The sequence below is a fragment of the Esox lucius genome, chromosome 15, assembly GCF_011004845.1.
Source record: "Esox lucius isolate fEsoLuc1 chromosome 15, fEsoLuc1.pri, whole genome shotgun sequence".
NCBI classification, from domain to species: domain Eukaryota; kingdom Metazoa; phylum Chordata; class Actinopteri; order Esociformes; family Esocidae; genus Esox; species Esox lucius.
Genome location: NC_047583.1, coordinates 18,558,128 through 18,581,690, shown reverse-complemented (window position 1 = coordinate 18,581,690; position 23,563 = coordinate 18,558,128). Strand labels below are relative to the sequence as shown.

General features: G+C 41.2%; 1 protein-coding gene across 1 annotated transcript; it reads left to right on the top strand.

Annotated features, from left to right (window-relative positions):
* The first annotated feature begins 9,512 nt into the window (after positions 1-9,512).
* Positions 9,513-16,909, top strand: ptger2a (prostaglandin E receptor 2a (subtype EP2)). The gene is made up of 2 exons (XM_010892341.4): positions 9,513-10,788; positions 13,724-16,909. The coding sequence occupies exons 1-2, from the start codon at positions 9,979-9,981 to the stop codon at positions 14,015-14,017; spliced, it is 1,104 nt and encodes a 367-aa protein (XP_010890643.2). The 5' UTR covers positions 9,513-9,978; the 3' UTR covers positions 14,018-16,909.
* The last annotated feature ends 6,654 nt before the right edge of the window (positions 16,910-23,563 follow it).

Genomic DNA, 23,563 nt, shown 5'->3' with positions numbered 1-23,563 from the left:
GTCCTCCTCTGACTCCTCCAGGTATTCCTGCTCCCAAAGCTGCAGGGGCTCTTTAATGAGCCCCCACAAGTGTGGCAGCAGCGCCTCTAGTTCTTGCCCCCCGACAGAACCCATAGCCCCCACCCCCAAAAAACTGTATGGTATACAACCAGGAGGTATACAGTGGTTTTCTGTGCTAGTTGCTGGGCCTGCCTCTGGAATCACCGACATGGTTGCCGCCCAGGACTGGATCCTGGCCTGGATCCAGCGTGCGACCACGGAGGTATTCCTCAGGGACTAGCTCATAACCTCTGAGGGGTTCCTCCATTGTCCAGCTCTGCGTGGTCCTGGTTTGGTGGATTATTCTTGGCATGTTCCATTTGTTCTCGGAAGTCGGTATTTCTGAGTTCCAAGTTGGACGTTTCAACTGGAACACACCCTCAAGTCGGAATTCCAACTCAGAAGGTCTGAAGAAGCCCCGCTAGCCCTGAGTTTGTAATCCAAGATGGCAGCACCTTGTATCAACAGTAAAACGGACATTATATGTATGCCATTTAGCAGACTAGATGATAAGATTATAAATGATATAGGAAAATGACGTTTATAGAGGCTTGGGCACCTCTGTGTGCCTGAGCCATCTTTGGAGGGGAATGATCGGCAGGCATTTTCTACTGTTGGCCCGGAAAAACTGAAAACTTTGTTCATCTGCGATTCCATTACCCGCAGTATTAGACTAAAGAATCAGCCGGCGATGGTACACTGTTTATCGGGGGGCAGAGCCACCGACGTAGCCGCAAATCTAGGGTTGGTGCAAGCAAAGTCAAAACTGGCAAGTATAGAGAGTGCAGAGATATTGTTATTCACGTTGGCAACAACAACGTTAGGATGAAACAGTCAGAGGTTACGAAGCAGAACATAGCATCAGTGTGTAAACTAGCTAGAAAGATGTGTCGCAGTAATTGTCTCTGAACCTCCCTGACCAGGTGTCAATGGGGACACTTGAATCTTTTTATTCCATATCACTCGACACATTCACTAAATTTGTAATGAGTTCTAAACCCACAAATTGTCAGCTAGACCCGATTCCAACAAAATTACTTAAGGAGCTATTTCCTGTGCTAGGTCAGCCAATGCTGAACATAATAAATTGCTCCCTTTCCTCCGGATGTGTACCAAACTCACTAAGAATAGTGGAAATTAAGCCTGGATCCAGACATATCAAACAATTTTAGGCCAATATTGAACCTAGGGTTTCTCTCAAAAATCTTAGAAAAATGTGTTTCCCAGCAACTGAAAGGCTTGGTTCTGGGCCCATTATTGTTCTCACTATATACACTCACCTAAAGGATTATTAGGAACACCTGTTCAATTTCTCATTAATGCAATTATCTAATCAACCAATCACATGGCAGTTGCTTCAATGCATTTAGGGGTGTGGTCCTGGTCAAGACAATATCCTGAACTCCAAACTGAATGTCGGAATGGGAAAGAAAGGTGATTTAAGCAATTCTGAGCGTGGCATGGTTGTTGGTGCCAGACGGGCCGGTCTGAGTATTTCACAATCTGCTCAGTTACTGGGATTGTCACGCACAACCATTTCTAGGGTTTACAAAGAATGGTGTGAAAAGGGAAAAACATCCAGTATGGCAGTCCTGTGGGCGAAAATGCCTTGTTGATGCTAGAGGTCAGAAGAGAATGGGCTGACTGATTCAAGCTGATAGAAGAGCAACTTTGACTGAAATAACCATTCGTTACAACCGAGGTATGCAGCAAAGCATTTGTGAAGCCACAACACGCACAACCTTGAGGTGGATGGGCTACAACAACAGAAGACCCCACCGGGTACCACTCATCTCCACTACAAATAGGAAAAAGAGGCTACAATTGGCATGAGCTCACCAAAATTGGACACTTGAAGACTGGAAGAATGTTGCCTGGATCTGATGAGTCTCGATTTCTGTTGAGACATTCAGATGGTAGAGTCAGAATTTGGCGTAAACAGAATGAGAACATGGATCCATCATGCCTTGTTACCACTGTGCAGGCTGGTGGTGGTGGTGTAATGGTGTGGGGGATGTTTTCGTGGCACACTTTAGGCCCCTTAGTGCCAATTGGGCATTGTTTAAATGCCACGGCCTACCTGAGCATTGTTTCTGACCATGTCCATCCCTTTATGACCACCATGTACCCATCCTCTGATGGCTACTTCCAGCAGGATAATGCACCATGTCACAAAACTTGAATCATTTCAAATTGGTTTCTTGAACATGACAATGAGTTCACTGTACTGAAATGGCCCACACAGTCACCAGATCTCAACCCAATAGAGCATCTTTGGGATGTGGTGGAACGGGAGCTTCGTGCCCTGGATGGGCATCCCACAAATCTCCATCAACTGCAAGATGCTATCCTATCAATATGGGCCAACATTTCTAAAGAATGCTTTCAGCACCTTGTTGAATCAATGCCACGTAGAATTAAGGCAGTTCTGAAGGCGAAAGTGGGTCAAACACAGTATTAGAATGGTGTTCCTAATAATCCTTTAGGTGAGTGTATGCTGCTTCTGTGTGACAATTTTAACTGTTATGCTGATGACACACAGTTATATATTTCAATGAAGCATGGAGAAGCCCCAAAATTAGCTACTTTAGAAGCATGCATTTCAGATATTAGGAAGTGGATGACAGAGAACATCCTGCTTTTAAACTCAAGAAAAACAGAAAAGCTTATTTTAGGACCCAAGAAACCAAGAGCTTGGTTGGCAATTCTCACTGTGAACCTTGACGGCTGCATGGTCGTATCCCAAAAAACTGTAAGAAACCTTGGCGTTACCCTTGACCCTGACCTCTTCTTTGATGAACATATACAATATGTCTCAAAAATCAGAAACTCTCTATTAAAAACTGATGCAGAAAAACTAATCCATGCTTTTGTTACTTCTAGATTAGAATGTTTTGAACAAACAGCCGGAGGCAGGGCCTTCTCTCATAGAGCTCCACTACTGTGGAATGATTTGTCAGTTAAGGTTAAAAATGCAAACTCAGTGCAAACTTTCAAACTCAGTGCAAACTTTCAAACTCAGTGCAAACTTTTCACTGGACCCCTTGTAGATCCTTGTAGATATAAGGAATGTTCCCTGTCTCCTGCCATTCTAAACTGAGGAGGACATGAGGTCTTGGCCCAGACCTGCGGAGTACCAGGATTGAAAGACTCCTTGCTGTCCCTGTCCAAAGTGTTGTGATACATTTTCAGATGTATCAACGTTTTCTAAAACCTCCTCATCATAGTTTCACTGAAAAATAACCATAGGCGTTGTGACGACATTGAGAATGATGCACAGTTTAAGTAAACTTCTTTCCCTAAATGTTTTCATGCATGTTTGTTTTGAAGTGTCCTATTAACGGGGCAATGTAGAATCCCGCATATAACGCTTACAAAACTTAGTATAAACAATAAAACGTTGTCTAAACGGAGTATGAGGATCAAAGCAAACTCATAGATGAACTGGATAGAAAGTGGGGAATATATCAGGCATACAGCAATGTAGAAAATAACATTTGAAACTTAAAACAATAATTGCTGCTATCGTCTGGTCATTTACGCTTGTATTTATGCTAGTAGGACAGTACATATGGCCTCTCAAACCTAAGGACATGCCAGTGTTACGAAGAATTCAGTGACCGTGCGAATTCAGTGTGCCTGACGAAAATGCGCATTCGCTGCCATCGAATATTTCTTTCTGTCAGCAGGAGCGTGTGATATTTCGTGCACTTGTTGCTCCTCACTCCCGACATTGTCTTCCTTCTAAAAAGCGTCTGTTAACCTAAGCTTGTTGGCGCTGCAATATTAACCTTGTGATCTTTGCGATTCTGCATCCATAGATGAAAGCAAGTATATTGTATTGTTTAACATATGTACATGGCATGGGTGACATGCACATCTGTGAAGGCACCATTAATTCTGACCAATATATACAGGTTTTGGAGAAACACATGTAGCCATCCAGATCAAGTCTTTTTCAACGAAGGCTTTGTTTATTTCAGAAAGACAATGCCAAAGCAAACTTTGCACGTATTACAACAGCATGGCTCTGTGGTAAAATAGTCTTTGTGCAAAACTGTCTTGACTGTAGTCCTGACCTGTCACCTATTGAAAACGTTTGGCGCTTTATGAAAGGAAAAATACAACAAACGAAACCCCGATCTGTTGATCAGCTGAAATCCTATATCAAGCAAGAATGGTAAAACATATCACCTTCAAAGCTAAAGCATTTGTGTCCTCAGTTCCCAAACGCTTACAGAGTATTTTTTTAAAAAGAGGTGATGTAACACAGTGGTTAACATGCCCCTGTCCCAACCTTTTTTAAACATGTTGCTGGTATCAAATCAAAAATGGGCATGTATATTTCCAAAAACAGTACAATTTCTCAGTTTTAAAATTGTATATATTGTATTTGTACTATTTTCAATTAAATATTGGGATAAATGATTTACACATCATTGCATTCCTTTTATATTTGCATTTTACACAGCCTTCCAGCATTTTTGGAAATGGGCTTATATATTTATCTTGCTTATAGGTAGCTGAATAATATTAAATGAACAATAAATATTCACCGGAGGACTCCCCCCATCATCAATTCACCAGGATTGTCTAAATATATCTCATCCACATTGAATATTTTTTTTTATTCAGGAGCATATTTCTTTGCTGAAAGAAATGGTGCCTTATTTCCGCAAGGCACCGGCGAAATCTGTGCCCCTCTTTCAATTAAAATAGAAAGTACCTAAATTGACCAATTATATAGACATATTGATTCTCTCCTTTACCCACACATTCAATGTGTTTAAATCACTCTGGACTATCCATCCATCCATCCATCTTCTTCCGCTTATCCGGGGCCGGGTCGCGGAGGCAGCAGTCTAAGCAGAGATGCCCAGACTTCCCTCTCCCTAGACACTTCCTCTAGCTCTTCCGGGGGTCACCGAGGCGTTCCCAGGCCAGCCGGGAGACATAGTCCCTCCAGCGTGTCCTAGGTCTTCCCCGGGGTCTCTTCCCGGTGGGACGGGACCGGAACACCTTCCCAGGAAGGCGTTCCGGAGGCATCCGAAACAGATGCCCAAGCCACCTCAGCTGACCCCTCTCGATGTGGAGGAGCAGCGGCTCTACTCTGAGCTCCTCCCGGGTGACCGAGCTTCTCACCCTATCTCTAAGGGATCGCCCAGCCACCCTGCGGAGAAATTTTATTTCGGCCGCCTGTATCCGGGATCTTGTCCTTTCGGTCATGACCCAAAGCTCATGACCATAGGTGAGAGTAGGAACGTAGATTGACCGGTAAATCGAGAGCTTCGCCTTGCGGCTCAGCTCTTTCTTCACCATGACAGACCGATACATCGACCGCATTACTGCAGAAGCTGCACCGATCCGTCTGTCAATCTCCCGTTCCATCCTTCTCTCACTCGTGAACAGGACCCCTAGATAATTAAACTCCTCCACTTGAGGCAGGCACTCTCCACCAACCTGAAGTGGGCAAGCCACCCTTTTCCGACTGAGGACCATGGCCTCGGATTTGGAGGTACTGATTTTTATCCTGCTGCAAACCGTCCCAGTGCATGCTGAAGGTCCTGGTTTGAAGGGGCCAACACGACAACATCATCCGCAAAGAGCAGAGACGAAATCGTGTGGTCACCAAACCTGACACCCTCCGGCCCCTGGCTGTGCCTAGAAATTCTGTCCATAAAAATTACGAACAGAACCGGCGACAAAGGGCAGCCCTACCGGAGTCCAACATGCACAGGGAACAAGTCTGACTTACTGCAAGCAATGTGGACCAAGCTCCTGCTTCGGTCGTACAGGGACCTGACAGCCCTTAGCAAAGGACCCAGGACCCCATATTCCCGAAGCACCCTCCACAGGATGCTGCGAGGGATACCGTCGAATGCCTTCTCCAAATCCACAAAACACATGTGGATTGGTTGGGCAAACTCCCATGAACCCTCCAGCACCCCGTAGAGGGTATAGAGCTGGTCCAGTGTTCCACGGCGGGGACGAAAAACACCCTGTTCCTCTTGAATCCGAGGTTCTACTATCGGCCGTATTCTCCTCTCCAGTACCCTGGCATAGACTTTCCCGGGGAGGCTGAGAAGTGTGATCCCCCTGTAGTTGGAACACACCCTCCGGTCCCCCTTCTTAACAAGAGGGACCACCACCCCGGTCTGCCATCCCAGAACTCCTCACAGGCCCGAGTTTTTGCCTCCACAACCACCCGGGCTGCAGTCCGCTTGGCCTGCCGGTACCCGTCAGCTGCCTCAGGAGTCCCACAAGCCAACCAGGCCTGATTGGACTCCTTCTTCAGCTTGACAGCATCCCTTACTTCCGGTGTCCAATACCGGGTTCGGGAATTGCCGCCTCGACAGGCAACGGAGACCTTACGGCCACAGCTCCGAGCGGCCACTTCGACAATGGCGGTGGAGAACATGGTCCATTCGGACTCAATATCTCCAGCCTCCCTCGGGATCCAGTCGAAGCTCTGCCGGAGGTGGGAGTTAAAGATCTCTCTGACAGGAAACTGACAAAGTGACACAGATCTCGCCAATGCCTGGCGTAAATGGTGTCCCCCTCTTTAATGAATGAAAATATAGTCCAGATGGAATTAAAGTAATTGAATGTGTTGGTAAAGGAGAGAATCAATAGCTGTGGGAGTTTGGGAAAATGTAGGTACTATGTATTTTGATTGACAGGGGGACAATGATGGAAATGGTGTCCTACTCTTTAATGAATGAAAACATACTCAATGTGGGTGAGAGATATTTTTTGGGCAATCCAGGTTGATTTACATTGGGGGGATTCCTCCAGTGACTGACTGCAATGGTGACCACTTTATTTTAGAAGATAGATGTATATTCATTTATTCCAGTCACTCAGTGTATTTTCAATGGGAGCTGATGAAGATTTAGTCTAAACTGGTTTACAGGCTTAAAGACATTATTCTGTATCTTTTATTCTGAAATGTATTGAAAAATATATATAAACACATATTTAACTGAATTCTTCGTAACACCAGCAATTTTCAATGGTCACACCCCTCTCCAAAATGTAGTACTCGTGATGTATTCCAATTAGTTGATTGCTGAACGAAACGTGTCTTTAAGCCTTACAGAAACATGGAGGCAGAACACATCAGGGCACCAACAAAGAACGACACCTGCAAGACACAGTGAAACTAAGAAAGCGTGACGGAAAAGTTGGATGTTTTGTGACAGTATATGGAAAACATGGATTAGAGTCACAAAAAGTACTCACATCTAAATTGTGGATTGGATAATGAGATCAAATCCGATTTCAGAATCTTTTTTTTTCTTTTGAACAACCCATTCTCAGGATTTGATCCAATCTAATAGCCGAAATCCGCTGCTTACTTCTGAACCACTGGATCCTGGTGCTCAAACCCTCCACCAGGTGGCATTGCTGTATGGCATATACACAAAATAGACACGCAACAAAAATAAGTTTAATTCTGGATTTTATTGAGAATTTTCACCGGGGCCCCAGGCGGCTGCCTACTTTGCCTAATGGTAGCGCCGCCTCTGTGCATATAGCCTCTGGTCAAGACTTACTACAATCAATTGGTCAGTCTAGGGTCTCTTTCAGCAGTCAGGTACTTCCTATGTTAAGGCACCTAATGACCAAGTGAAGTGTTCAAAAACGAAAAAACACTGCTTACAACTGATTACATTGGAGTTTTAATATAGCAGTAATTACTTTGCTGCATCTGATATGGTGGCCTTGAACGTGCACGTCATGAAAGCAGCGATTACCACGGTATTCTTTAGTGCAAACCTATGCCTAAATTGAATGTTGTGGGTCTTCCAGCAGGACAACAACCCCAAAGACAAATAAAGCACCCCAGAATGGTTCAAGATAAAACATGGGTGCGTCAGTGCGGACTTCCTAACTGAATCACGTCCAAAACGTATGGTAAGAGCTGAAAACAGGGATCCACTAATATTACATCTTTTAGCAGTTTCCTCCTGAACGAGAGGTATAATCTTGTATAATGGTGAGATGAGATCCGTATTGCTATACAGAGGATCAAAATCACATTTTATTTTGAAAAAACTGATTCTAACATTAAAACGTAGCATATCAGATAACATAAATACAGAAAATCATGATGATTTCTAATTGAAATTACGATGACACATGTTCATGTTTCCCGGACGTTCTCCAACTATTACTCGAACCCTCTCGTATGCTCGTCTATATGCTCGTCTGACTCTGGACCACTCAATATTCCCAAAACAAGATCCAAGGGTGACTGAGTAATCAGCGCAGCTGCCCTGATGTCCTGGAACTCAGCCTCAGCCATGCATCTCTGAAATACCAGGCACCAACACCAACTGAATAAAAAAACACGTGTTGATTCTGGCATCCCCCTACAGCTTAGTTTAGCCGAACTCAGCTTAACCGTCTAATTTCCTTCAAATATAATTATATTGCTGTTAATTTGTTTTATCTTCTCGGTTGATCACCAAGGGGAACTTAGTTTCATATTCGTAGCTCATTTCAGGCTCCCATCCATATTTAGTAGTGGTAGTGAACAGCGTGATTGGCGAAAAGCCCGCAAACATTTGTACTATTATTCATTTTCTCATCAGCACTACTTTGTCTTGGACATGTTGTGGTGATCGTGATTTTCTATATTTTGGTTACCTGACATGATACATTTTAATGTTAGAATCAGGTTTTTTTTCCAAATAAAATATGATTCCGATCATCTGGATAGCAATAAGGACACAAATATCCTAATACCTTTATAGTCAAAAAGGTCTAATATATCAATATATTCAAACGTATTCTCAAAAACCTCAACATCTTTTTCTATCACAAAAATATTAAACTTGATGAATATTATTTTAGAAATTATTCAGTAAATCAACCTTTTTTGTTTACCAAGACAAATGTTGAGTAGGCCAGCTATTTATGGAACTGACCCTTTTTGAAAAAGTTATTATTGAAGATTTACAGAATAAAATTCAATTTATTGGATTTATTGAGTACGTATAAACCAATAAAGACCTTTTAGACCGTATCAAATGTACTCGACTGTTTAGCATGGGGATTTGCGTGTCGATGACAAAGTTGCATTGATGAGAACATTTTGTAAAAGGCCTAATAATACAAAATGTGTATGCCGACATGTTGGCAATAGGCTGTTCACATAAGTCCCTAAATGTTGGAAGGACCCTGAACCGAGACACAAATGTGAATGCCTGGTGAATCTCGAAAATGAAACAAATTTCACCTCGGTTTGCTGAATAATGGCCTTACAGGTTTTGAAAGGCTCTTTAAATCCCCATTATTATTATTAACATTATTTATATTCATTATATTATTAATATTATAGCATCTCAGAAACGATAGAACTGTTTGACTGACAGTCTTCTGAATAAAATGTGGCCACCCTGGTATTTAAGGAGAGGGTGTGCCGACTTAGTGGTGACATCCTAGCATCACTTCATTCAAACCGCTCATTCGCGGAACTCATGGCTCACTCGCGAACATCCGCCTCGTTTTTATCGAAGGAATACAAAAAAACACAGCCCCGCAAGTAATGGACAGAATGACTACACGTGAGCTGGTCCAGTTTTCTTCTAGCTTTATTTTTTCTCTGGAAAAGAAACAACATAGAAGCAGGGACAATATAGCGTAGGCTCTATAGTTTCTACTTATACGTGAAGAAAAGAAGAAAAGGTGGGATAAGAAAGCACGAGGCTCCATCACAATAGTGCTGTCCTAACCTTCATACCGGAGCATATCTCAAAACACAAGAACACTTTATTAGGAGGTACAGGAGGCTGTTGTACTTCGGGGTTTTTCTAATATTATATTGCGGTGGGAACCTAACTTTCATTGTTTTACTGTAAAGAACAGCGAATACTTTTGGAAACGATTCTAAAAAGATAACACTGCAATCTTTGACAGAAGCACACTTTTTCTATGGCGAACGACAGTAAAAAATGCGACATGAGCCAGCACACAGACAATGGGAACCCGCGCACCAACGCGATAATGTTTTCCGCCGGAGTGATAGGGAACTTGGCCGCTTTAATCCTTTTGGAGATTCGGCGCAGGAAGGACCAGAGCCGGCAGCGACTGTCGCTCTTCCACGTTCTGGTTACCACGTTGGTCGTCACGGACTTGATGGGCACCTGTCTAGTCAGCCCTTTAGTCCTTGCAGCCTATTCCTTTAACACAACCCTTATTGCTATGATTCCCACTCGCCCTCCCGCAATGTGTGAGTATTTTGGATTCTGTATGACTTTTTTCGGCTTGGCCACTTTATCTATCCTTTTCGCCATGGCGTTCGAGCGATGCCTCTCTATTGGGTATCCCTACTTCTACGGGCGGCACATCACTAGCCGTTGTGGATACATCACCATTCCTTTCATCTATTTGGTTTGCGCGTTGTTTTGCACCATGCCCTTCTTGGGTTTCGGGGACTTCGTGCAATATTGCCCGGGGACGTGGTGCTTCATTGACATGAATCCGAAAATGAAAGAAGACGGAGTTTACCCAGTCCTATACGCTACGGTTATCCTCATTTTAGTCCTTTCTGTAGCTGCTTGTAACGCATTTGTGGTTTATCACCTGGTTTTGATGTACCGGAGGCGCAAACTAAATGGGGGATCTGTGACAACTAGAAGTAAAAAAGACCGGAGTGTCCTCTCCATGACCAAAGAAGTTGAGCATCTCATATTACTGGTGTTCATGACGGTGATATTCGTGATTTGTACACTTCCTCTGGTGGTAAGTTTAAAAAAAAATTTTTTTAAGGATAATGTCAGTAGTGTATCTTTGCCCCTTTTTATTTTCTAACACGTGTGTTTTGCGCAAATTAATCAATCAGTAATGCCTCTCTAGTTGGTAGCTTAACACTTTAATCAGCGTATTATTTTTATTGTTTTAGAGTAGTAATGTTGATATTAGTGTGCCTTATGGGTTCAGTCATATCCCAATATATGTTTTACTGCAATATTTGTGATGATCGGAATGTTATACAAACGCTGCGTAGCCTCATGACATGGCTAAAAAAAAGTAGATTGTGTAGTGGTCAGTACTTGCATCAATATCTCACTGGTTACATTTCTCTAGGCCCATCCCTCAGTGTTTTAACACAACATGGGCGGGATCAGCTTTTGTTATTTTAAATTAAACTGACTCAACATTTTTAGGTGAACGTACTGAGACAAGCTAATAATAATTCTTACATTGGGTTATAATTGCATCATATTGCACTTCTCAATATGAACTCATGGTTAAAGTCACAGCTACCATCCAAACAGTTGGGTTTCCAAATATGAGGTACCACTGCTCTTTTCAGTCAACATAATAATTTGGCATACATTTGGCAAAAACTGGCTGATGTTTGTACTGATCAAAGCACGTTATAATGCAAAACAGACTCACAATAAAGAGGGAATTCTACTTCAACAAAGATGTTCACATAAATTATTTCTAATAATAAATCGATTTTCCATCTTCAAAATAAAGCATCAGTGGAATGGATAACCACAACTAAACAATCACGCCGACAGTTACTTTACGATGTAAACACATTCAAGAAACGTACAGTGATCAACAAACTACAGTATGTTTTAGTGGAATTGTTAATAAAAAAAACTGTTTAATACAAGGGGAGGGGTCGCCTCATGTGTACAGAAAAATCTATACCAGCGCTTTGCCCGAACAGTCTGAGTGAATTATAAAAAGCAAATATCTCAGATCTGGTACATAATGCAGGTACAAACATCCGCCTATGTTTTGGTGTGTTTTCCAATCTCTTTGTGGTTTTACACTCTGCATTGAGGTAAACGTGTAGAATGCTCCACCTTGTGAACTCCAAACTCCATACACAAAGCTTAGTGTGTGTGTTTGTGTGTGTGTGTCTGTGTGTGTGTATGTGTGTGTGCAATGGTTGCAAACTGGTCTCAGAAGAATACGTAAACAATTTTATGTAAATCCATGGCTCCGGTTTCATATGATATGTTTTGTTACATTAGGTTACACTACAATGCGCTACCAAAACGTATAATACATTACAAATTGGCGTAAAACATAAACGTAACGAACGCTATTGAAACTGATCATATGTTACGAACGCCAGACAAACATACCATATGTTACGAACAGTACGAAAATATATAATATGTTACGAACACTACTTAAATTTATCAAACATGTATCATACATTACAAATTTGCACAAATACTGGGTTTGGGTTAAGGATAGGTATTACAGCACTGGGGTTAAGGTTTGGGTTAAGTTTAGGTATCACAGCACTGGGGTTAAGGTTAGGGTTAAGGTTTGGGTTAGGCAAATCTCTTGTAACATATTGACCTGGTAACACCATTACAGGTCCTCAATAATTATGAAGGCTACTTTATTGGACTTTTATTTAGAAAATAGCATCTGTTTCATGGAATCTAGCAAAAGGGAATGGTGTAAAACGAATAATACCTCTTTCACTCTGTGTCATTTAGAATGTGGAGTAACTATTTAAACTGTCGTATTTCACAGGCCTCTGCCTACTTTCCCTTGTTTGATTAGCTTTAACAAACCCTATATACCCTGTATGTTTGAGAAGTATTAAGATCCATATGCATTGCAGGATTCCCATAATATGTGTAGGAACTACATATTTTCATCTTGTTTGGTCTAGTTAATATATCCTACTGAAAAATAATGATTAAATAATGATTAACAACATTTCAAGTGAAGAGCAATCCTAAATCCTTTTAAATTCAGGACACTCTCTAGGCAAGTGTTACATACCATTCATGGTTGCTTTAGTTTTTTCTCTCATTTGCGGTCAATAATTGTTTATGACTGAATGTCAGGGGCCTGGCAGTGTGTGGTGTTGCGTGTGCTTTTTATTACAGTGTGAAGGCTAGCAGTCATCATAAAAACAAGGTTCACATGCTGCCTCTCCAGTGTCCCATCAATGTTTGTTTCTCTATTCACGTTTAGATTTTTTTTTGTTATCTCCATTATTGAATGATTAATACGCAATCATATTTTTTTTCTTTGCTGCAGCAGTGCATTTGCACCAGAGTGAGCAGTTGAGCCCGCTAAACCACGTTTTCCAATAATCTGACATTTATGCTGATCACGAAATGCATTTTATTTACTGGCCACTTTAGACGTAACCTTCTTGCATTTTATCTATGGGCCCTTGTTAACTGCACATCTTGTGGTGTTTGGTGATTTCTAAATCATCTCAGAAGATTCAAGAAGTGGTTGTACGTCGACTGTCTTGGAACTTGTAATGCATACTGGGGGTGGGTCAAGTTATCGGACAAAACTTATTTTGCCATTCTTTGTTCTAATGGACATTGTTTAGTGGGTGGTTTCATTGCTGAAAAAGCATCTATATGTTTAGTTAGGAAGTGAGCAAATTAAGAAAATTGTGAAATTATTTTATTACGTATTCCAGTAACATTTTGCGAACGAGAGACGATAACCTCTGAATATATTACTGTTGGGAGCATGAGAAAACCAGGACGCTTGCAAGAGCATTCTCTGCATGTGTAGATTATTTCACACGCTGGCCTGCTGAGTATGTGCTTCAAGGCTTTGCTGTGGTTCACTGGACCGGCTTTAACCATTTAGTGGCAGTGGTGGGTTCCACAATAAGTCATTAAATCAGGACATTAATCAGTGCCTTCTCTCCCCCGTCTCTTAGGTCCGGGTGTACATCAGCTCTATGGGCGAGTCATACGCTAACGATTCATTGGACCGCACTGCTCTTCTCTTTCTCTCTGCCAACTCCATCTTGGACCCCTGGGTGTTTATCTTCCTCAGCCCGTCGGTGCTGCGCTTCTTCTGGGGTGCGCTGTGCAAGAGGCCCTTCCTGCGCTCTAGGGAGTCCTTATTTAAGTCTTCCCTGGGGAAGAAGATGCCCGTCCAGCTGGAGGTTTGCCATCACAGTGCCATTTCCGAGTATACTCTCCCCATCAAGTCCACTCAGATGGTCTGAAATTATGATGTGTTCGACCTATTTGGGGCCTTATTTATTGTCTCTGAAGGGATTAGACACTCAGAATCATCTTGTCTGCCTGGTGGTTCAGTCCAATGGCAGTGTGTGGGGGGTGGATCTTCTTCAGGGCAACCTCTGGACAAGCTGAGGAGCAGCCTATGCATACCCACAAATGTAGGCTGCCGCTGCATGTTTGTTTTGGAACAAGCTCTGAGCGTCTCCAGTTGGAAGTCTCCGGATGCCAGAAAAACCAGTTAGAAGGACAGTTGGATTCAAACTTTGAGGAGAGTGGAATTGAAGTGTGGGCCACAATCTTAAAAGCACTACCTATTATTTGTTGATTCAGCAAATACTCCCTGACCAGATGCAACTACAATGACAGCAACCCAGGATTTACCACACCAAAAATGTCAGATAAGGACTGTTGATGCAACTTTCATAATTGTGCAACGCTTACTCAACTCCTTTGTCCTCTGCTTCTCTGTGAACCCTCCAAAAATGTTGTTGTATAGCCTGCCAGGATAGGAGTGGAGGAGTTTGGGAAAAAAACTCTCCTAAACAGTTTTCTGTAATCCAGGATACCCACCTGTGCCTTACAGACTGGTGTTTTATCTGAGGAGACAAACCATAGCTGAATAAACTTTATGCTACTTTTTATCCATGCAGCTTCTGGCACAACAAGCCAAAGGTATTTATTACAACCTTGAACTCAGCCTATTATGGGATTCATATTCATTCAAGTAATTTCTGGGCTGACAGTCTCATTACGTGCAGATTTGTTTGCTTGTACACATTTTCTTAACTCCTCTCTTTGATTACTTTTGCCATTTTTCAATGGTAGCAGAGGACAGCAAGGAGGAGAGGACCCAGAGAAAACCATGACCTGTAAACATTACCCCTTTCACCTGACTGTGTCCACCTCAAAAAGCAAGAACATTGCTCCTTGACACAAAAGGTTTTTGTCTCAGCTCAGGGGAACCGCAACATGAAGTTCAAACCAGATATTGGTCATTTGAAGTCTGGTAGCATACAAAATGAATGTGGTAATGTTATGAGAATCGTGAGATTGCTTTTCCCGTGTACACAAATGAAGTTCCTTTGAATAGAAAACCCAGCTTCAGTATGTATTCCAAGGTTGGGCAACGTCTGTCCTGTTGCGCTATAACACGTTTGTTAAAAAAAAAAAAAAAAGGAAATTACATTTACACTTTCTTTCTCTCGGGTTTTAGTGACAGTGAGAAAGATGGAGATGAGACATAGTGGGGAAGTGTACAGATGGTTCTCTGACAGGGAGCCACATAAGTGCATGGAGAAGGGAGTGTTACTAATGGATCACAGCCCTGCTCAAATCTTCTGTTGTTTTGTTTTTTCCTGCTTGTTAATTACACTCCCCTGAGGGCTATTCCAGAAAGCTGAATTATTAACTTAGCAAGCCCTGTCAATCCATATCTTGAGTTTTTGGCTCCAGAAAAACAGCTTGAGGTGTAGCCTGATCAGAAAACATAGCAACAAATCCTGTGAACTAAACCTGTTACCTGTTGTTTTGACTCCATGATGTCCATCACATTTTCTGTCATTGTCTTGTCATTTACCTTTTTTGATGTTGTGGTCACATGAGTTGTCAGATCAACGAATCAACGCTTCACATAGCCAAATGATTTGGTACGACCCAGACATTTTGGAATATAACTCCGTCATTTGGTTAAGAGAATCCAGATATGTAAAGGAAACCCTGAATCTGTTAAGCCATCTGTCTGGAATACCCTCAGATGTCCCAGGTCTGAATTAGTCTCGGATTAGGAGAGGATGAAAACCAGAACTGTTTCAGCCCTCCGGGACCAGAGTTTCCTAACCTTTGACTTATTGTGATTGGTTCTCTGAACTTCTGGGATGGTCAGTGTACAGTACCGGAAGGTGAACTGGGCCTTGTGACCATCACGGGACAGGAGGGTTATAGGTCAGCTAAATGACCCGGGTCACTGTAATATTGTTGTTATTTTAATGTTCTAAAGGTTATTTTATTGACATAATGATGTCAGCATGGAATCCTTCCGGTTTTGGCATGTTCCTATAAATGGTTCATGTCCTGGTTGCACTAAACTCTGACCCCTTTGTCATGCATGTGTGTTTATGTAAATGTGCCAGCATGTGTGCCAATGCGGGTGTTTTCATTTGTGCACGTGTTAACACTTCTGTAAATATGAGCATGACTCATGCATCCGTTTGGCCTTATCCTTCTAACTAGTTCTGGAACCCCACCTTCTGACATGGATGACGTCCAGATGTGAGTGTTTAGACTCCCCAAATACCCACTTAAAAAGTGATCACTCTCCCCTAATCAAAACAACCAGGGATCGGACTGGCTCCTCGAATAGAACTTACACAAGCGAATCAGAGACCATCATGTTTCCACTGGGAAAAGACATTGAATTAACAACATGCTTGATCTACATTTACCAACGCAAAATATACAGAATAATGACATCATAATTAGATAGCTGTAATTACATTGCAAATGACTCCACGGGAACAGGCAAGGGACTCGTTACAAATGCAATTAATTCTAACTACTCATGGATTTAATTAATGAAGGCTATTAGTCAAAGGGGGGAGATGAGTAGGATGGAACATAGTGTGTCAAGTGTTGGCCCCAGATTGTCTACATTGACTACATTTATGGTTGTTGTTTCTGCAAAATGTTTTCTGTTGGATTGCGCAGAGAACAAGACTCCTAGAGGAGGTCTAGGTGTTTGTAGGTTGTATCGTATTGTATACCCTGCATTTGGGTAAAGTAATGTGGTTAATATACAGCCCTGTTTCCACAAAAGTTGGGACACTGCTTAAAATGCAAAGAAAAACAGAATGCAATGATGTGCAAATCATTTATCCCTACATTTAAGTGAAAAAGTACAAAGACAACCTATCAAATGTTAAAACTGAGAAATTGTAATGTTTTTGGAAAAGTACTTTCCATTTTGGAATTTGATGCCAGGACAGGTGCATATTTAATTCTGTGTTGCATTACCTCTTCTTTTAACAACACTCTGTAAGCATTTGGGAACTGAGGAGACCAACTGCTGTAGTTTTGAAACTGGAATGCTGTCCCATTCTTGTTTGATATAGAATTGCAGCTGCTCAACAGTTCAGGGTCTTCTTTGCTGTATTTGTCATTTAATAATTCGCCAAATGTTTTTAATAGGAGACAAGTCTGGACTGCCCGCAGGCCATTTTAGCACCCAGACTCTTAGTACGGAGCCTTGCTGTGGTAATACATGCAGAATGTGGTTTGGCATTGTCCTGCTGAAATAAGCTAGGCCTTCCCTGAAAAAGACGTTATCTGAATGGTGGCATATGTTGCTCCAAAACCTGTATATATTGTTCAGCATTAATGGTGCCTCAAGTCACTCATGCCATGTGCGCTAATGCACCCCCATACCATCACGGATGCTGGCTTTTGAACTGTGTGCTGATAGCAAGCCAAATGGTCCCTCTTTTTAGCCCAAAGGACGCATCATCTATGATTCCCAAAAATTATTTAAGATTTTGATTTGTCAGACCACAGGATCTTAAAAGAGCTTTGGCCCAGAGAAGGCGGCAGCATTTCTGGATCATGTATATATATGGTTTCTTCTGCATGATAGAGTTTGAAGTTGCATTTATGGATGCAGAGACATACTGTGTTAACAGACAGTGGTTTTCGGAAGTGTGTCTGAGCCTATGCAATGATTTCCACTACAGAATCATGTCTGTTTTTAATGCAGTGCGGCCTGAGGGCCCGAAGATCACGAACATCTAATATAGGTTTTCGGCCTTATTCCTTGCGTACAGAGATTTCTCCAGATTCTCTGAATCTTTTAATGACACTATGTACCATAGATTAAGAGATCCCAAAACTCTTTGCAATTTTACATTGAGAAATGTTATTCTTAAAATGTTGCACTATTTGTCTTTCACAGAGTGGTGAACCCCTCCCCGTTTTTTACTTCTGAAAGACTCATCCTCATCCACTTTTTATACCTAGTCATGTTACTGACCTGTTGCCAATTAACCTAATTAGTTGAGAGATTTTCCACCAGGTTTTGTTTTGCATTACACAATTTTTCCAGTCTTTGGATGCTCCTGTCCCAGCTTTTTTGAAATGTGTTGCTGGCATCAAATTCAAAGTGGCCATATATTTTTCAAGAAACAATAACATTTCTCAGTTTCAATATTTGATATGGTGTCTTTGTACAATTTTCTATTGAAAAATATAGGGTTTAAATGATTTGCACATCATTGCATTCTGTTTTTATTTTATTTTACACAGTGTCCCAACTTTTTTTGGAAACAGGGTTGTAATATAGGGCAATGTAAGGAGTGGACATTTAGAAATGTTCATTGTTTTTATAAGATGATTGGGTTTCTAATTCTTTGAATGTGTTTCAGGTGTTCTTGCTGCGGTAACAAGCCAAGGTTAATTTCACAGTTCAAAATTAAGATGTGTTGTTTTTAAACTGTCCGTGTCAAAATAATAATAATTTATTCAACTTTCATTACAGAAAATAATCACAAAGCACTTGAAAAAGCATAATAAAGTAAAACGACTACGATACAGTAAGTCTTGACTAGAACTTTCTGAGAGAACTGAAGGTTTTCAAAAGTAGTGCACTGAATAGGGATTAGGTTGCCATTTTGGGCCGCAGCCTTCCTCTCTCTTCCTCTACTACACAGCCATGTGCATCGTATCAGTACCAATCCCAATGTGCTCTGCTAGATAAATAATGTGGTTTTGGGTGGTTTAATGTTTATGCATGGTGGATCCTATAGCTACTGACCTTGCAGACGAGGAGTTTAATCACATGCTATTTACTTTCTCTTTCTGTTTTTCTCAACCCCACTCTGGAGTGAATTGCTCCAGCCAATCCAGACATGCATCTGAAAGAGAAACATGTTCATCGTAAGAAACATATTTTTTATCAATGTGGTCAGTGCTCCCCGATGCAACAATTTGATCTCCCCCGACCCCACATGAAGGATACATACAAAACGTAGTTGAAAGCAAGAAACATAAAGAGCTAGGAACCTAACATGATGAGGTTCAGGTCTTGTAACTATGTACCATTGTGATATACATTAATTACCATAGAGGCAGCTCAAAAAAACAAGCAAATGTTTGTGCTTTTTTGTCTTGTAACATGCAAAAGGTACATTTTGGCATGCTATCTCTGGTTTCTGAGTGGCTGTTTTCCATCAACTTTTTGGTTATGTATTGTGTCTAAATAAAAATGGTCTCAATAAAGATGATTTCTGTGACATACTTGTTTATGTGCTATTTTCATCAGCAGCTACAAAGCATTTCCTGTGGGAAGGTTATCAACTGAATCTAAGCCTTCAAATGTCAGCACAGGGTCTTGTCTTTCAGCGATAATCCAATTCAATCTCACATTATTAAAGATGTCCATCTTAATAGAATTATCTGTTGGCAGCCCTGGGCTTAATGGCCACAGAGGGAGGAAGCATACGCAACATTGATGTGTTAGTTTATTGGGGGACAGGCATTGCCAGGGTCCTGGTGGATCTGCACATGAGGGACAAAAGACAGGAAACTGCGGTTATATGACTTGTTGACAGATATAAGTGGGTGTGAGTTATAAACACACACAAAAAACCCGCAACTAAAGTGAGTTAGGGTATGTCTTATGAGGGGTGAGGACAAAAGACCAATCCCAGAAATGTGATACGTGAAGAGACAGATATGCAGACTATACATGACAATTTATATTTATTTTAATTTTACTAGGCAAATCAATCATTATGAATGACTTCTACAGTAACGGCAGGGAAGAAAAGTCAAAAGGGCCAACTGTAGGAAATGTGTACTGGGATTAAATAAAAAGAAACATCACTGACAGACGACACTATGAAACAGCACGGTACCAACCAAAAGTGACAAACCAATCACCTAGAGACCACAGTCCATACATTCCATTTATAAAAAGACATGGAAAATATCGGAAAATATACTTAGTTTATTGTTTGAAAATGCATCACGTGTACATGAGTGTGCATACAGGACAAGAAGGCAATGATCTGTATGTTTTCTAAGGGTGTTTGTGACCTGAACGTCAATATTCCACTGATCTGTCAATCTTTTCATTGTGTGTGAGGCAGATTTAGGGCTGATTTGGTAATAATCCACTTGCAGAGCAGAGGACTTCAGTGTTCTCCCTGGCGTCTATGAGAAAACAGCTCCCTGCCTCCAGCTACAAAGAGGTTTGGAACTTCAGATTGTGGGTCTGTGCGTGTGTGTGCGTGTGTGTGCCTGCATGCATTCTTGAGTAGGTGAGTGTGTCTGTACATGAAAGCTAACAGGAAGACCGTAAACACTTCACAGTATGTTGGAAGTACACTATCTAATCATAGTATTTGGTATGAACAGTAAGCTGCTGATAAGAGACACATTTTGATTTTATATATTCTGAGATTGCTGATCAAATGTGAAATGCTTGCTTAGCTTTCAAATATCTTTCAGATGCCTTTGGGGATTTTGCTTTCCTCAGTTCCAGGTGTTTTTTTCTTAGTGCACACTTCAATCAAAACCATAAGCTTGAGCTGTAAATGAAAATGCTTGGGCACTACCTATTTATTGTGGCTCTAATACTGTAACATTTTAGTTTAATAGAAACCATTTAGTAAAGCCATTTAGTATCAAACGTTTAGTTTAATAGAAGCAATATGCATTCATAGTTTATTTTGAAACAATATTATCCTGTTAAGGATCTTCTTTATTGAACACACAGACAGGAATGTTTTCCCCCAAATATACTCTTTTGATGAAAAGCCTGAATAAAAAATACAACAACAGAAAATACAAAAGGTGGGGTTCACCTTCTTGTCTACTTCTGAACCCCACATTCCCCAAACAACAATCAACCATTCCTGTCCTCTCTCCCCACCACTCTTCCCCCCACACTCCTCTACAGCTCAGAATGAAAGGACCAGTACACAAAGCCACAAATTACATACGAAAAGATGAGCGCGTCAAAGAAACAGCCATGGATGGGACATTTGACAAACGCTCAAAAATACAAGGGTGGCTGTCTGAGCTTATCAAATGTTGTTAGATTGTCGCTAAGTTTATACAGTGGGGAGAACAAGTATTTGATACACTGCCGATTTTGCAGGTCTTCCTACTTACAAAGCATGCAGATGTCTTAAATTTTTGTCATAGGTACACTTCAACTGTGAGAGACGGAATCTAAAACAAAAATCCAGAAAATCACATGGTATGATTTTTAAATAATTAATTTGCATTTTATTGCATGACATAAGTATTTGATCACCTACAAACCAGTAAGAATTCCGGCTCTCACAGACCTGTTAGTTTTTCTATAAGAAGCCCTCCTGTTCTCCACTCATTACCTGTATTAACTGCACCTGTTTGAACTTGTTACCTCTATAAAAGACATCTGTCCACACACTCAATCAAACAGACTCCAACCTCTCCACAATGGCCAAGACCAGAGAGCTGTGTAAGGACATCAGGGATAAAATTGTAGACCTGCACAAGGCTGGGATGGGCTACAGGACAATAGGCAAGCAGCTTGGTGAGAAGGCAACAACTGTTGGCGTAATTATTAGAAAAAGGAAGAAGTTCAAGATGACGGTCAATCTCCCTCGGTCTGGGGCTATATAACGTAGCTACAGAAGCTTGTAGCCTGCAAAGTTTTTGTCTATCCTGAACAAATCGTAATGCATACTTTGTTCTGTCGGAGGCGTGGATTTAACACTGGTCGCCCGCATAGCAGCATGCTATTTAACACTGGATTGTCAGTCAGGCAGGCACTCAGGAAGAGATATTTGTTTTTCTTGGCTGGCTGGAGGTTGACCAAAAATAAAACATCAGGTATCGCCTGTCATTGTTCTGAGAAAGAGGGGTTGATAGTAGATAACTAAATCCCATTTTATAAGGGTCGGCTAATATTATCCTAAGCATACTCTGTTTTTACCAGCCAAAACCAGAGAAAATGTTTCAAAAGTATCTGTAATCCGACTACAATACTTTAGCTGGTAACATAAGGGATTACAGTTACTGTTTTTGTTACATGTAAGCAGGGCAGGGTTGCCAGGTTGGGTTAAAACTCAAAACCAACAAGCAGCTTAAATCACAAAATATTACAGACAAGGCAACGCAAAAACATGGAGACATCATGGGGAAACTGCTTTTCTGCATGTTATTTGAAGAAATAATGTACATTTAACTAATGGTGCACTGATTGGCAATCTCCTACATTCTAGCTAAGTGTCATAAAATAGATACAAACTTTGTCAGTGAGAAACGATGCAGGAAACATGGGACGGCACCTTTTCCTACAACACGTTAATAATCCAGGAACTTGGGCAAGGGTCCTTTTGGGTATTTTAGCTCTGCATTTCAAAGGCCTGTGAACAGGATCTCATTTGTGGTGAATTTTCTGCCTCCGTGGACAGTTCAGCCGATTTGATTTGTTTCTTTCGTTTACTGTATGTAGCTACTGATGCTTGCAGCTAGCTTATTCTCAGCCAATCTTTCAGCCAATCTTTGGCCAGATTTAATTCTCAGTGTACTCAGTGGCAATCTGAATCTCTAAGCACTATGATATAGTGGTGCTCATAAGTATGCATACCTTGGCAGAAATTGTGATATTTTGGCATTGATTTTGACCATGCCAAAATATTTAAAGATTATTTAAGGATATTTAAGGATAGTGATCATATGAAGCCATTTAGTACCACATAGTTGTTTAGCTCCTTTTTAAATTATAATCATTACAGAAATCAATCAAAAGGCCCTAATCAAAAGTTTACATACCCTTGAATGTTTGGCATTATTACAGACACACTAAGTGACAAACACAGGTGAAAATGGCAATCATTTAAAAGGTTAAATTGCCATTTGTGTCTGTGTATAAATAGTCAATGAGTTTGTTAGCTCTCACATGGATGCACTGAGCCGGCTAGATGCTGAGCCATGGAGAGCAAAAAAGAACTGTTAAAAGACCTGTGTAACAAGGTAATGGAACTTTATAAAGATGGAAAAGGATATAAAAAGATATCTAAAGCCTTGCAAATGAAAGTTAGTACTGTTCAATCACTTATTAAGAAGTGGAAAATTCAGGGATCTCTTGATACCAAGCCAAGGTCAGGTAGACCAAGAAAGATTTCAGCCATAACTGCCAAAAGAATTGTTCGGGATGCAAAGAAAAACCCACAGGTAACCTCAAGAGAAATAAAGGCTGCTCGGAAAAAAGGCTGTGGTTGTTTCAAGGAGCACAATACGACGATACTTGAACAAAAATGAGCTGCATGGTCGAGTTGCGCAGAAATAATTATTTACTGTGCCAATGCCACAAAAAAGCACGGTTACAAAATGCCAGACAACACTTTCACACACCTCACAGCTTCTGGCACACTGTAATTTGGAGTGACGAGACCAAAATAGAGCTTTACGGTCACAACCATAAGCGCTATATTCGGAGACAGGTCAACAAGGCCTATGGAGAACAGAATACCATCCCCACTGTGAAG

Excerpts from the sequence above, each read along its gene's own strand:
- ptger2a (XM_010892341.4), top strand. The coding sequence starts at position 9,979 with ATGGCGAACGACAGTAAAAAATGCGACATGAGCCAGCACACAGACAAT. Across the intron at positions 10,789-13,723 it reads TTTGTACACTTCCTCTGGTG|GTCCGGGTGTACATCAGCTC; the intron begins GTAAGTTTAAAA and ends CCCGTCTCTTAG.